The sequence below is a fragment of the Branchiostoma lanceolatum genome, chromosome 3 (assembly GCF_035083965.1).
Source record: "Branchiostoma lanceolatum isolate klBraLanc5 chromosome 3, klBraLanc5.hap2, whole genome shotgun sequence".
In the NCBI taxonomy this organism is placed as follows: Eukaryota; Metazoa; Chordata; class Leptocardii; order Amphioxiformes; family Branchiostomatidae; genus Branchiostoma; species Branchiostoma lanceolatum.
This window is the reverse complement of record NC_089724.1, coordinates 18,041,736-18,055,973: the sequence shown is the minus strand read 5'-3', so window position 1 is coordinate 18,055,973 and position 14,238 is coordinate 18,041,736. Positions and strand designations below refer to the sequence as shown.

At 42.2% G+C, this 14,238-nt stretch overlaps 1 protein-coding gene across 2 annotated transcripts in view; it reads right to left on the bottom strand.

Moving 5' to 3' along the window:
• The window catches only part of LOC136430763 (ectin-like), a 5,604-nt gene extending 4,561 nt beyond the window's left edge, over window positions 1-1,043 (bottom strand). The window contains exon 1 of one of the 2 annotated variants that reach the window (XM_066421658.1): window positions 866-1,043. In XM_066421658.1, coding sequence (XP_066277755.1) covers window positions 866-923 — 58 coding nt within the window. In that variant the 5' untranslated portion in view covers window positions 924-1,043. The remainder of the gene's footprint in view (window positions 1-865) is intronic. The other variant, XM_066421659.1, reaches the window with a different exon arrangement.
• Window positions 1,044-14,238: the final 13,195 nt, after the last annotated feature.

The following is a 14,238-nucleotide window of genomic DNA, read 5'->3' as shown; positions in this document are numbered from 1 at the left end:
TAACTATATAGAATGTGACAACGCTACTCCCATAAAACGTGTAAGCAGTTTTGAAATGTCAGGAAAGCGGAACACACATGACAAAGGGATAGACAAATAAACCTATCATGGCGATTTCATAGAGGGAGGACATGTGAGTAGCGGGTTGGTCCCATATATATCATTATGATGGCGGGGAAATGCACTCGGACCGACAACAGCTGACAACTCTTAGCCAAGATCCCGACCATAGAGGCCCGAGTCGCACAATGAAAGAAATCTACAAAAACAAGTTAAGCAAAGTCAGGAATTTACGGAGAATTTAAACTAATGCATGGCGCTTTCTTGTGATTAATTGTTGTATGTTTGTTGGTACCGTCGCCCTGCGCGACTCCCGAGCGTGTGCGCCTGGCCGCGCGGTACATGTGACTAGATTGGGACGGTGGGTCCGGTCGTGACCCAGTTACAAGGCCGTATTTCTCGCGAGCACCTCCCCAGAGGCGCGACGGCCGAGGGCCTGCCGCAGTTTACTATCCGTGCAGGTTATGTCTGCGGTGTGTCATGGGGCCCTATCCCGCACCCTGCACCTGGCCTGCAGCCATTTAATAAACCACCCGGTAGATATGAATCTTATATTAATTAATCATCACAGAGCGTCGTATGATTCCACCACGGAGAGGAATAATAGGGCTAGGGTCACATTTCCAACTCGGCAGGGGTCGACCGGGGGTCGGGAACGCAAATAAAAGTGTTTATCAAGAAATATGTACAAATTATGCCCATGACTGATATTTTTGATGATACTTTGTTGTCTTGATGTACGTTCTATCACACGTTTTGTTCCCCGAAAACACCGGTTTGGAAATGTAACTCCTGCATAACTTACCTGACACAACGACGAAGCCGACCAGCAAAACGGCAGCTACGACGACAAACTTGTTCATGTTGTCACTCGCTGACTTGCCAGAACAAGTTAACAAAAGATTTCTCTGCTGAGCTCGAGGTTGTCTTCTCAACTTTCTTCTTGCAGCGGCGCGCTCTTCTGGAGAAGTTGCGGTGAGTCGTCCGGTATTTATACTTACCTATGACGTGAAGCCAATCCTAGCCTAGGTGGTTCCCACAACCAATGAGAGGCAGTCTTTGATAGGCGCACACATATGATGTCAATGGGACGGTATGGTTCATCTTTAATCACTGTTGATTATTTACTATCGCTGATGTGGTAAATTGTACTTTTCGTTCGTTGTTTTTCTTTTGGTGACGTTCGATTGCCGTGGGGGACGCTTGCGACTGTGAAACTGTCATAATTCACTCTGCAATGTCTTGTCGCAAGCCAACCAGAAATCCACATAACACATCAGTACTCAAATTGATGACTGTTCCCTTTCCGGACCTTTTCAACAGTTGTTTTACAGTGCACGTATGTAGAATCTGTGCCATAGCAAATGTGGATTTGACTATGGCAATGTCGTGTTGTGGACAGGTTTTAGGTCCTTGGAGAGTTTAGTGCGAAGGAGAGTTTGCGATGCTGCTCAAAGGAGGTTAATAGTGTTTATTTACTACACACTACATCTTGATTGGCGGCAGGGGCGCGACACCCGACTGGTGTAATTAGTCGCCTAAAGCACTGAAACCGAGCACGTAAACGAAGCAGTCAGCAGGTCATGTGTGCAGGTAAAACGTGACCTCTGGGAGCTAGGTTGAAGGTCGGGACATGGGAGTTACTGGAGGACGTTACAGCCCATAGCTAGCAGGGGACTGTATTAAACCTGTGTGTCGTGTTTGAGGACAGCCTGATTTTGAACATGCCCCCCTCCCGCTTGTACTCCACATGTGTGTCAGCCTGCCATACTGCAGATTAAGACAAGGGTGAAATTTACGACGTGACTATTAGTCACGCGACCATGAAACAACAGCGAACGTTTTGTTACCCTTAAGTCGTCCATTGTAGTTTTGATGTTATATTTCGACCAGATAGATTCTACATCCGCTTATATAGGATCATATAGGGTTGGCAAGGAGTCCTCATGATCCAGAAATATTTACTTCAACCTGCTCAGTATGGATGGATCAAGTAAATATTTCTGGCCATTCCTTGCCAACCACAGTGGGGAAATGTTCTGATAACCCTTCCATATTTAGTAGCAGGAGAAAAGCATTGACATTGCCATGTTTCTTTACATGGTGCCGCAAACTGTACAAAGAACTCTGGAGGGTACTAGATTTCGTAGGTACTGAAGTCTACGAAATACCACTGACGGTCTAATTTGGGGGCGTGGGGGCGTCAATAAAACCACATGAGCATGATGCAGACGCCATTTGTCATTTCGTTCAATACATCAGAACGTGGCAGGCTGATCTACGCAGAGAATTCTAGTCAACCCTCAAACATGTTACGATCAAAACGTATGTGATGAGTGATGAGGGGATATTAAGGAGATGTCATGGAGGGTTTCTAACAACTGGCCTGCCCAGAATAATAGTCAGAATGAATTCGTCTGAAACCTACTGAAATACGTTCAATATCCCCATCTCAAGATATAACGTCTTCTGTGTTGACGTAACGTGTAGTATAACTATTGATACCATATTCATGCCAAGGTGATGTAGAATCCTTGAAGGATAATGAAGACAGACACCAAGGGTTATCGTGGCCGGCGCCGTTGGAAGTGATCTTTTATTCCAAGTAACTCATTTCGTCACCTCTCTATTCTTATTCCCAGGGTGTCTTGTCTAACATAATGTGACATAACGAAAAAAAGATGTTATGTTATGTTATGTTATGTTATATTGTGTTGTGTTGTGTTGTGTTGTGTTATGTTATGTTATGTTATGTTATGTTATGTTATGTTATGTTATGTTATGTTATCACAGATACAACACGTGCACCAAGGTAGATGTTGATGGGCGTTAATCAGGCCACAACACTACATCCATCATACATAAAGAAGATAAATGTGTCGGAAACAGATACATGTCCATTCTGCGAAGAAAAACAAACCTTGATGCATCTGTTTGTAGAATGTACAAGTGTTCAAGATTTTTGCAAAGAATTCTGTAATTGGTGGGGAATAACATTCTCTGAATCAAGATCTTTAAAGAAGAGTGAAATAATGTATGGTCTCCTAGAGCAGACGTCCAACGACGAGTACAGAAACTATTGTATTATAAGGGCAAAATACCACATATTTGGTAGTGCTGGTAGGCGAGGAAAACCTCTCTTTTCCGAGCTTGCTGGCGTTCTCAAATGTGGGGTATAATTCATGTCTGTTACTTATACCTATAATTAATGATGTATTTCCTATATTCTAACTGTAAGGGCTTGCCACAACCTCTGTTTGTTTTGTAAAACTACTTGGAATGAATTTTTAAAAAAATTGTTAAAAAAAAACCAAATACATAATGTGAAGGACGTTTGATTGAGGAGGCATATGTTAATGACACCATGGTTTTAACAGAATTCTTCTTTGCTGCCTGCATGCGAGGCAAACCAAACCCACCTGTCAGCCGACATGATGGATAGCGGGCTGTGGCTTGATCGGTGCCAATCACATCTATCTTGGTGTGCGTGTTGTACGTTGACAGGTACCTCCTTTCATCTTCCAAGTCATTACATTTAGTTTTGCACAGTCTGGTGGGTAAATTCAATCATGCTTGTGTCTGTCTCAGATCAAGCTACCAAAAACCTGGATACAAAAATCAAGTTGAATTGAGTTGTGAGTGTACAATTGCTGTTACTAGTTTTCATCCGCCACATTCATACTGTGTATATAGCGTCTTCGTCGGCAAACCGGCTATCCTGACAATCAAAAAATAACTGTATCAATATTGACGCGACAATATACAGAGTCTATTGGACGGACGGCATGTTTTATGTAGAGACAATTCAGCTCTTGTTTTAGTGTGGGTCTGTTTGTACATGGCATCATTTCCCATGCGTGATTTGAGGGACTTTGAACTGTCACTGAGTGGTAGAAAATCTAATATGTGGTGTAAAAGGGGTGGTTTCATGTGCACAGTTTTCGCGGTAACCTCTTCACCGCGAACTTAAAACCACCGCGAACATTTTCTTTTTACAGTAAAACCCTGCATGATATTTTCAATAGCGAAGTTATAATCAACCACCTCGTAGTCCGTGTAGAGTATGTAGTTGTGGCACAGACTGCGCGTGCGTTACTGCGGGACTCTGTGTTGGCCTTTCTACAACGTTAACACGGCCTTTGCCGCCTGACCGAGCAGACCTTCGCCGATCGAGTCCTGATCGGCAAATCTGCAGCTCCGCACGTCAATGGTTAGCGGGTGGGGAATGTTGCCAAAAAAACATAATTAACGTTATGTGTCATTTGTCATCCATAAATCAGAAGATTCCAGACGATCCTGCCCAACTGGAAATCTACCACACCTGGATCGTAGTGCGTATCAGAGCCCTTACTCACATCTAAATCTTTGTTGCATGGACGTTTTATCCCACCGGCACCAGAGGAAAGTGTACGGTGTGGGAAGCATTTCTCTTGGAACCGACTGTATTTTGTGTTGTGGCTTAGAACGGTGATAACCGTTAGTACTAGTGCCCGTGTCACAGCGATTTGCCTCCCCTCCTGTTAATAATTTTCCTCCATGTCACAGGTAACGTTATGGAAGAGTCATGTTTCTTCTGTTCTTCTCATTTTTCTTCCCCTGCCTTTTGGTTGATTTATTTTATTCTATAAACATTTAAAACTATTCTATTCAGATGTTCTGACATTTTCAGACCAAAATGTATACTAGTATTTTGGGCTCCTGTGCCCTGGTATCAAAACCAAATGACTTAAAATTTGGTGTGGCGGTGCCTTGGACCAAGGAGGCTTAATCTCCTTGCTTGGACATATGCCCACAGAACTTCGTTCGCGCAATTTTCCCCGGGCGAAATCTCTATTGATTTGGTACCCCCCCCCCCCCCCCGATGATTTCGCGGTCGATTTTGCCCCAACCCCTACCTCACCTAGTCTCTAAAGCCGGCGTCACAATTCATGCGAGCGTCGGCCGACTTTGTAGATCGCCCGAAGCTCGCCGAATTTCAAAATCGCCCGAGCGTCGACCGTATTTTCCAATGAAAGTCTCGGGCGACGTCCGTCGAACACTAAAAACTAAAAATCCCCCATGAGATTGTACCATCTCTTGGACATGGACGAAGTCAGTATCAACTAACCTGGAAAAAGGCTAATATTTGGATCAACTTTTATTTCTAAAAATCGCCCGAAGCCCGCGTAATCGACAGGACGTCGGCCGTACTTCGGCCGAAAATGCACATTTAAAGCTCGCCAAGACGTCGGCCGAGCTGAATTTCTTATTTGTGACGGGGGCTTAACAGACTAACCGCGCCGGCTATAGGGAGAACATTTGCCGGGGGACTTTGGCCATGGAGGGTTTCATTCGCAGGCTATTAGACCCTCTCTCCGTAGCCGACTCCCTTCATACAATTCACTCTATTTGGCTAAATTCTACTATTTTTCCAGCAATCCGCGGAGCCTGGTAGAGGCTACATCTCACCCCCCGTAGAGGCTCGCTTTACGAAATGTGAATGGAATGTGCATTATACTGGTTCCTGGTGAAAGTTAACACACTTTTTCACCTATTCCACCTGTAAGTAACAAACCTGGTCCTTAGTGAATGAAAACACACGTCTCTCACCTGGTCCCTGAGCAAAGAAAAAAATACATATTCCACCTGTCAGATGCCTTACCGGGTCCCTGGTGTAAGAAAACATACCTATTTAACCTGTAAGGCACATCATCTGGTCTCCGTTGACAAAAATCATTACAGCTCACCATATGATAAACAAATTTGTAGTGCTTAGTCTCTCTCAAATCTCTTTGGTCTGTAGCGACATTAAAAGAAAGCCGAATTATGAACTAGGAGGGCATTCCGTGGTCTAACTGTCTATTATCAACAAATAGTTTAGCCACTTTAGCGATTTCACTCCGGGTAGGGCGAAATCTCGGGGGGGGGGGGGAGATCGCCGGGACACTTGTCCAACAAAGCGTATTTCAGATAAAAAGTTCATTTAACAAACCTTTTTGCTGAAAGTACGTTTTGGCACCTTTTGTAGACGCGATGAACTGTGTGATACCAATTTGTATTACACGCAGTAGTTTAGCGCATTCATCCAACTGAGCTGGAGTCATTGACTACAAACATTTGATGAGCAAAGTCGGAGATGAACAGACCGTTTCAGGATAACGGAAACTAATTATGTATAAGAAAGAGTGGATTTGTGCATTCATCCCATGGCACCATGGCAATCTGCAGTCGGGAGGGGCCATTTGCACCCCGGAACAGCGGAGTTTGCGTCGGAAGAAATAACGTTACAGTACTAAAATTCCCCGCTACCAGAGGTTTTGTCCATTTTGTCCGAATGAGATTGAAGATGAACTTCACTTTATTATGGATGGTTCACGATATTATGCTTAACTCACGAATCTGTTCACCTTTCTTTCCGTCTGTTCAAAAGAATTGAATACATCCCATTCGATAGATAAAGTCAGCTACATTCTAGGGGGAGATAACCCTTGCTGTAAACGAGTAGGTCAATGTATAAAATGATATGTTTTAGACCTTAGAACCAACTGTGTAAATAATACGTTTACATGTTGATTTACTCAAATCTATTCATATAAATCTATCTCTAGATTAATTCATTGTATCCACTTGACTGTATGTACAGATGGCATGTTTCAGCATGTTAGAACATCGAATACGTCGCTAACGTGTCAGAACATCAGTTCAACATTTGCTCTAACATGTTGGAAAATGTTCTCACATTTTATGAATGTTGGCATTTTGTAAGTGGATCAGTGGGCTGGGGGGAAAACAACTCACACATCCCTGTCACCATGTCAGGTAACCATGTCAGGCCGTCATGTATATGGATCACCACAAAAGGGCCATCAGTGTCCAGCCAAAAAATCTAAGGAATATACAGGAGCAATGGGGCTGGTTGGCGCCTACTTTTATTGAGGCAATAAACCCAACTTAACCATTTGAAAAGGGTTGCAATTATTTTCAAATTGTTGGAAAATATTGGCAACCTTTTCCAAATGGTAAAGTTGGGTTTATTGCCTCCATAAAAGTAGGCGCCAACCAGCCCCATTGTCTGCTTCTGTATATTCTTAGATCACAAAGATGTTTGAAAATTGTTATGAATAAAAATGTCTTCTACTTGCAAAATGTTTCCAACATATATATATATGTAATATTCAAACATGTTCAAACTTTTTATTTTCAAATTTCTGAAAATGACTTGAAATTGACTCTAAGGAGATCATCATGTACATGTGGTCATTCCACTTACTCTGGCGATTGAATTTTCGTTGTCCTTAGACGACATGGCAACAGTCAATGACTCCATAACGTTACGTCCAACAAAGCTTGAAGTTGCGATCTGTTACGTCTAACGTTATCATCAGTTACTAATTTCTGAGATTTACAGTTGGTACTTGTTTTACGCTAAACATGCTTAAGTTTGTCTTGCGCAACACACCCTTGAACACTTCTTAACGTTTCGCCTTTGTGGTATGAGGAACACGTTTAGACATACACACTGTGGTATGACACATAAGATATGTACCTGTGGCAGGTACCGTCTTTTATCCTACAGGTTCAAAACGTTTTACAGTCTAGTGGATACTGGCGATTGATTTGGATGGACTACCCTGTCCTTACATGGCATCGAAGTGGCTAATGACTCCATACAAAGCTGGTAGTTACCACACCTATTATTAGTTACTGATCTGATTTATGTAATGTATAGTACTGTTAACCATGATCTTGTGTCAAACATCTTTCAGCACTTTTAAACAATTGCAGTCCTGTCAGTGCTTATCAAATGTCACAATTGTACGAGGAACACGTTTGGACATAAACCCTGTAGTATGATAATGCGTTTGAAACGTGTTTAACGACCGATGAATGCACAATGGATACAGTTTTATTTATTTATTTGTTCGGCTGTGTACAATGTACAGCAGCCAAGGCGGCCCGACTAGCTATTGCTATTACAAGGGGCCAGCCTTGCGGTTCATAATACAATAACCAAAGTTCGCACTATAGGTTGTAAAATCAAGGGTTGTTGGTTTCACGAGGTGATCGCACGCTTTGATGGTTAAACCCAATGCCAAATCAATCATAACTGATATCCAGCGGACTGTGAAAAAGTTGTGCACCTGGTCCGGTGGAAGGTGAAGTGAGTGAAGCCACCCGCTGTGAGCTGTTCTACGTGTCAGCTATCACACACACCAAACTGACGTGTAGCAATGCGTTTTAAACGGCAAGGATGAACATTGAGTACAGCTCATATAGCAACAGCCAACTGAAGTTCACACATTGAGCCGTAAAATCAAGAGTTGTCGGTTTTACGAGGTAATCTCAGGCTTTTATATCGCCGGTCTTTCATCTTGCACCTCCTCATGTTTAAACAGTTTTTACAGTCTAGCAGATACTGGCAATTGATTTGGATTGATAACCCGGACCACTTCGATGTCGTGTAAGGACAAGGTAACCTTGTCCTTACACGACATCGAAGTGGTCAATGACTCCATAAGACCAACAAAGCTTACTGTTACGATCTGTTACGTCTATTAAATGTTACTATGTTCTGTTATGTATGGCGAAGTTTATCCTTTCCTTGCGCTAAACACGTTTAAGACCATCTAAGCACTTTTAAACGTTTTTCCTTTGCAGTCTGTGCCAAGGGCGGATGTACATGTCACAGAGGAATGAGGAACACGTTTGGACGTTTAGACAACATCAAATCCATTACGCAACAAACAAAATTCACACATTTAGCCGTAACATCACGCTCTGATATAACCCAATGCATGTTAAAAAACCCAATGGCAAATCATGTACTGTTATCTGCCCAACTGAACAAACAATGTAAACCTGACGGCGGTGGAAAATGAAAGGAGATACTTGTCACTTGTACAACACGTACAACAAGATAGATGTGAATGGACACCGATCAAGCTACAACCCTACATCCATCATGTATAATGACATGTCAGTTTGGATACGTGCATCAGGAAAGGCGGCACGTAAGAACATCTCACCTGGGGTGAAGAGATTACAGAATCTATGGCCTTCAAAAGTTCGGCGACGTTTCGTTCAACTTTCCTCAGGACAAAGTTGCTTAATATGCAGGCTTGTGATTACTTTATAAGTAGTAACGACTTCCTCAATTAAAAGAAACTGTTCAACAGATACATGAGTATTGATAACGTCGGTACGTGGCTTGTAGGTGTGGCTTATGGTAACGTTATGTACATGAGGTTAGGTGAGGTGCAAATAACATCTGTAGAATATCTTTGCTAAAGCTTTTAAGATCCTTGGCTACGCAGTTTGTCACAAGTTGTAGAAATATGAAAATTAGAAAGTGGACAAGAAACTACGTTGGAGATTGGACGAATGGTTAAGCTATAAAAAATATCAAGAAAGATATTTAAGCAAGAAATAGGTGGGGGATCTAGATTGCATCCTCAAATGCATACACATGATGAGTACATAGGTTCTTGCCATCAGAATTGTTTAAAAGTGAGATGTGGCCAAAACATTTGCCAAATAGGACTTGTCCAGCTGAGTAAGGATTGATAGGATTATTTCTTCAATTGTCTGTTGGAATGTTTGCTTTTTCTTCTTCAAATCTTGTCATCCTTGCAAGTGTATAAATAAAAAGGCATTGATCCAAACATTGAGGAAAAAATATTTCAAAAGTGGCTCAGGGAAAGTGGTAAAACAGTGTTACCTAATTTGGATATTATGAACAGTTATCATCTTGAATGTTTGATAAATCTATATCTTATATTCTACACCTCACGATGCAGCAGAGGTCAGTTCCAGAAGAAGTTCAGCCCCTATCTCACTAGACCCGCAGCACTCTGGCGACCTCGCTAGCTGCGACCTGGCGATTTGACAGCGCGCTCAACGAATTTCATTATCTCCATGAAAAATGGAGATATTGTTTTGGGTGTGTCTGTCTGTTTGTCTGTCTGTCTGTATGTTTGCCTGTTCGTGTTTCCGGACCACTCTAGTCAGCATAACTCAAGAGCCTCTTGATGGATCATGATGATATTTGGTATGTGAGCGGGTGTTGTGAAGCCGAAATTCAAGGTCGATTTTGGGCCCCATGGTATGTGACCTTGCTACTGCAGCAGAACTTCAATTTTTCAATCTTTTGACCTGGACGTGCTGTGGTCTTGATTTTTGGGTGGTAGATAGCATGTGATGTAATAAAGAAGTGGTGTAGGTTTGGGCCCCCTAGCAGCTTCCTCTGTAACTGCAGGGGCGTTTTGTTTGGAAAATCTTCTAAGGAGAATAACTGAACAAAGGAACAACGGATTTCCATGATATCTAGTATGCTGGTAGCTTAGATAGAGATGTACACAATGAAGTGCAAATTATGCTTATTGGGACTTAATTTGCATAGCTAAACGTAGTCTCCTCTGACTTGAGATGGGGGGGGGGGTAAATCAAGGGTAACACAAATCCAGTTAAGGACGCAGCAACGACGCCTGCGTGCCTGGTCCAGTATGGTTCAGTTCTTAAGGTCAATTGACCAACTGTACAAAATCTTATGTCATCAATGAATCGATCATTGTTATCCACTACACTGTACGGCCATTGTTGGGGTATAATGAGAAGGAATATGACTTAAGGTGTCTGTCACAGATGCACCAAGATGGATGGTAATGACGTCAATCAGGCCGCAACCCTATATCCATCATACATAATGTGAAGGTCCTTTGGTTGGGGAGACATGATACTTGACACGTTTTAGCTGGAAAAAAAACATTGTCATTGTTAGGCTTTCCCAAGGACGTGTGTCGTCTGAGAGTCATTGCACCTTTTTCGAACCACTCCCATGCTGATATGTTTGATGCCGGTGCCGTGAAACTTGGCTGCCACCTGTTCAGATCTTTTATAGGTAGTTGAACTGTGCGATGGAAAACTCCCATGGCGTTTTATTAGGTCCATGAATACCGAAGCTTGTGCAATTTCATCATTGGATTGTAAATTGTAAAGTAGTCGACCTTTGTATAATCGAACAACGCAGATCTATCTTGAGGTGCGTGTAATCAAAGATCTGAGTGGTTAAGTCTCTAGATTTGTATCGTATGTAAAAGTTTCGGAAAATTTGAGAGATTGCCCGTCAAAAGTTTCCCAAACGAGTGGCCCACTCGTTTGGGAAACTTTTGACGGGCAATTTCTCCACTGAGATCTTTCATCAAATTTCAACTGTCCATAAGTACATGATGCAACACCTAGCTACTTTAAACATCAACTCCCCAACGTTACATGTATACAAAGAACGCAGCAAAACCACACAATACAGTCGGTTCTGTAGCAGTGGAGTGATCCGAAACATCATAACATCATTCTTCTAAGTACTGTCATAGAAACAAGCTCTTATCAAAAAGGAAATTCCCTTTTTCTGTGAGATTTCCATGTGTATGACGTGTTGGATACATGCTGGAAGTAGGATTTGAGTACAGAATCATCTAGAACCCGTTTGACGTGACAGTGACTCATGGCCCACATATATATACAATTATGTTTTCGCCAAAACTCGTTTGATCGTTGACGCGCAGACTTACTGGCTCGTCGCAGGTCAGCTCGGTCAGGTGGCAAAAATTGTGTTGACGTTGTGACAGTCACAAATGCTAAAAAAAAACGAGCACAATCATGATAACAATGGCCCTTTTGAAAAAGATGATCCCAACAGAAGATAGGACGCTTCATGTTTTCTCCCACCTGACCATGTGTATATTAATAACGGAAAAACGAATACTAAACTCTAGCAATACATAAAAACATTTCTATGATGATAAAAAATCATACAAACACACGTCGACGTCGATTCTATTTCCTTCCACACTTATCAGAGCTGGACATACCATGGTGACATGACGAGCTCTGCAGCATCTGCTGGCTGTAGAGGAAAGACGGGGACCTTCCTGAAGAGGAGACGGGTTTTCGACTTGTCTACCGACCGAAAAGAACTAACAGTGATGTGCTTTTGAAACATGGAGAATTGGTCTATGCCTGTTGAGGGTTTTCTCGTGGTTACTAGCTACTTAGATTGAATCTGGTGCCAGCCTTGTCAAACCCTCATTACCTAATCAATCAAAGATGTTCACTAGACTGTGCGAACGGTGTCGTTCTCCTGATATTTACACTGATAACGGGAAAGATTAAAGGAGATAACTGTCAGGCACCCACTGGAATAGATGTAATCGGTAAAGACGCGACCACAACCCCATGATCCATGACGAACAATGACATTGTGCTCTGATTGTGGTACTAGTAATATGATACGTGGCCCGTATAATAAGAGGCCGACTTTCTCATTGTTGTCGCCTTGTTATAATCTAATCTATAAGGTGTAGGAGTACTCCATATCTCATCAAATGTTCCCTGTTAAGAGGGAACAAAGGAGGACAAGACTTGCGGTGAAAATCTCTGACACACTGCCCTGGTACAGATACAAAGATTAGTCTCCTGATACATGTAGTTCAAAGCGTCGCCCATTGCGCCAGAAGGATCCAGAAGCACTGAATCAACTTCAAACTGACATCAAAGAGAAAGAGATGCGATATACCTTTGAGCGCTTTTATGTAAGATCTTAGAATGAGTCGTCCAAAATATTCAGATGATCCTCATTGCGTTTTTGTTTCGAATCTCTAGGTTTTGACCGAGGCTGATAGGGGCTGTGGGATCGGATAGTAAATTTTAGTTGACAATCTAATTAGGTTACGACAAAATGCAGACATCATTTTACTACACACAAATCAAGCCGGTTTGTCACTTCAACTTGTAAACGATTGCACCATTTCCTATGGCACAGCTATCGCAGTGTCACTTCAAACGTTTTTCATGCGTAATTGGCCAATTTCGTAGTTACCAATGAATCAACCACATGTCTTCACTAGACTGTAAAATAGCGCTAGATATGAGAGATAACCCGATTATGACCCCAACATCCTTGGCACTGCACGAAGGTGATAACAAAATAGCCTTGACATTCATGATCTAGTACTTTCTTTACTCCCTAGAAATGCAGCTTCTGTTGTAAAGGGATCTTGAGGAGACTAGGACGGTAACGACGTTCACATAATGCAACTTCTAACTCGAATCAGTCCGACGGAAATGCCTTATCAGTTACACACAATCCCTAAACAAATACCTTCAGTATAGGACATCATTACACAGCCCTGAGATGGACGGTGGCTTCATCTTTGGATTGTCATTTGTCACCAAGATGAAAAAGATTCATTTTAGCCCAAAGTCACTAGGATCCAAGTCCTAAGTCTGAACAGAACGTTGTGATTTTGTTATTGATAACATATGACCTTTACATATACTCGGATAAAAGTTCATCTGTGTTGACAGTACTACAGAGCTAAAACTTCGCTTCAACGCAAAAAGTCGGTGCGCTAACATCTAACTGTTATATCTGTTTGTCGTCACATCCCCCTTCGGCTACAACAAAATAAAATGCATGAAAAAAGTAAAAATTTTGTTTACTGAACGACAGGGACCGAGAATGACTGCGCATTCCAAAGATCATGGGGCATCAATGACACAGAGTGGCGTTTGTCTATTGTGTTATGCTTTTTTTCCAGGTCATCGTTTACTTTCAACCGGTCTAAACATGTTACGAGCAGTTACAGAATCAAATTACTATTATAATAATAGAACTTATCAGCTGCACTATCAGATAAAAGTCAGAGAGAGGCGACGTGGAAGATGAAGGGATCTGTCACAGAAACAACATGTGCATCCGTATGAACATAACGTAATCCAGCCCAGCGACAACCACCTGTCAAACATGTACCGCGCTATGCGGTTTGATTGACGCGCAAGAGGATCTCGCGTGAGAACGCAAAGTTAACATCATTCTGATGTGCTCACAATGGGAGGCCAGTAACCCTCACATCATGTTCTTACGTGGTATACTGCTGCGCAAACAAAAAGAAATGGCGGGTACTTCTGTGTGCTGTGTGATGGAGTGAGGTTTTTATTTATAGCTGATGTTCTTCCAATGCAAGTATCCCAACAATACACTAGTAAGAGTTATTTAGATGTCTCTTATAGTGAATGGATGGGATAAGGGGGTGCTATCCCAACAATACACTAGTAAGAGTTATTTAGATGTCTCTTATAGTGAATCGATGGGATAAGGGGGTGCTATCCCAACAATACACTAGTAAGAGCTATTTAGATGTC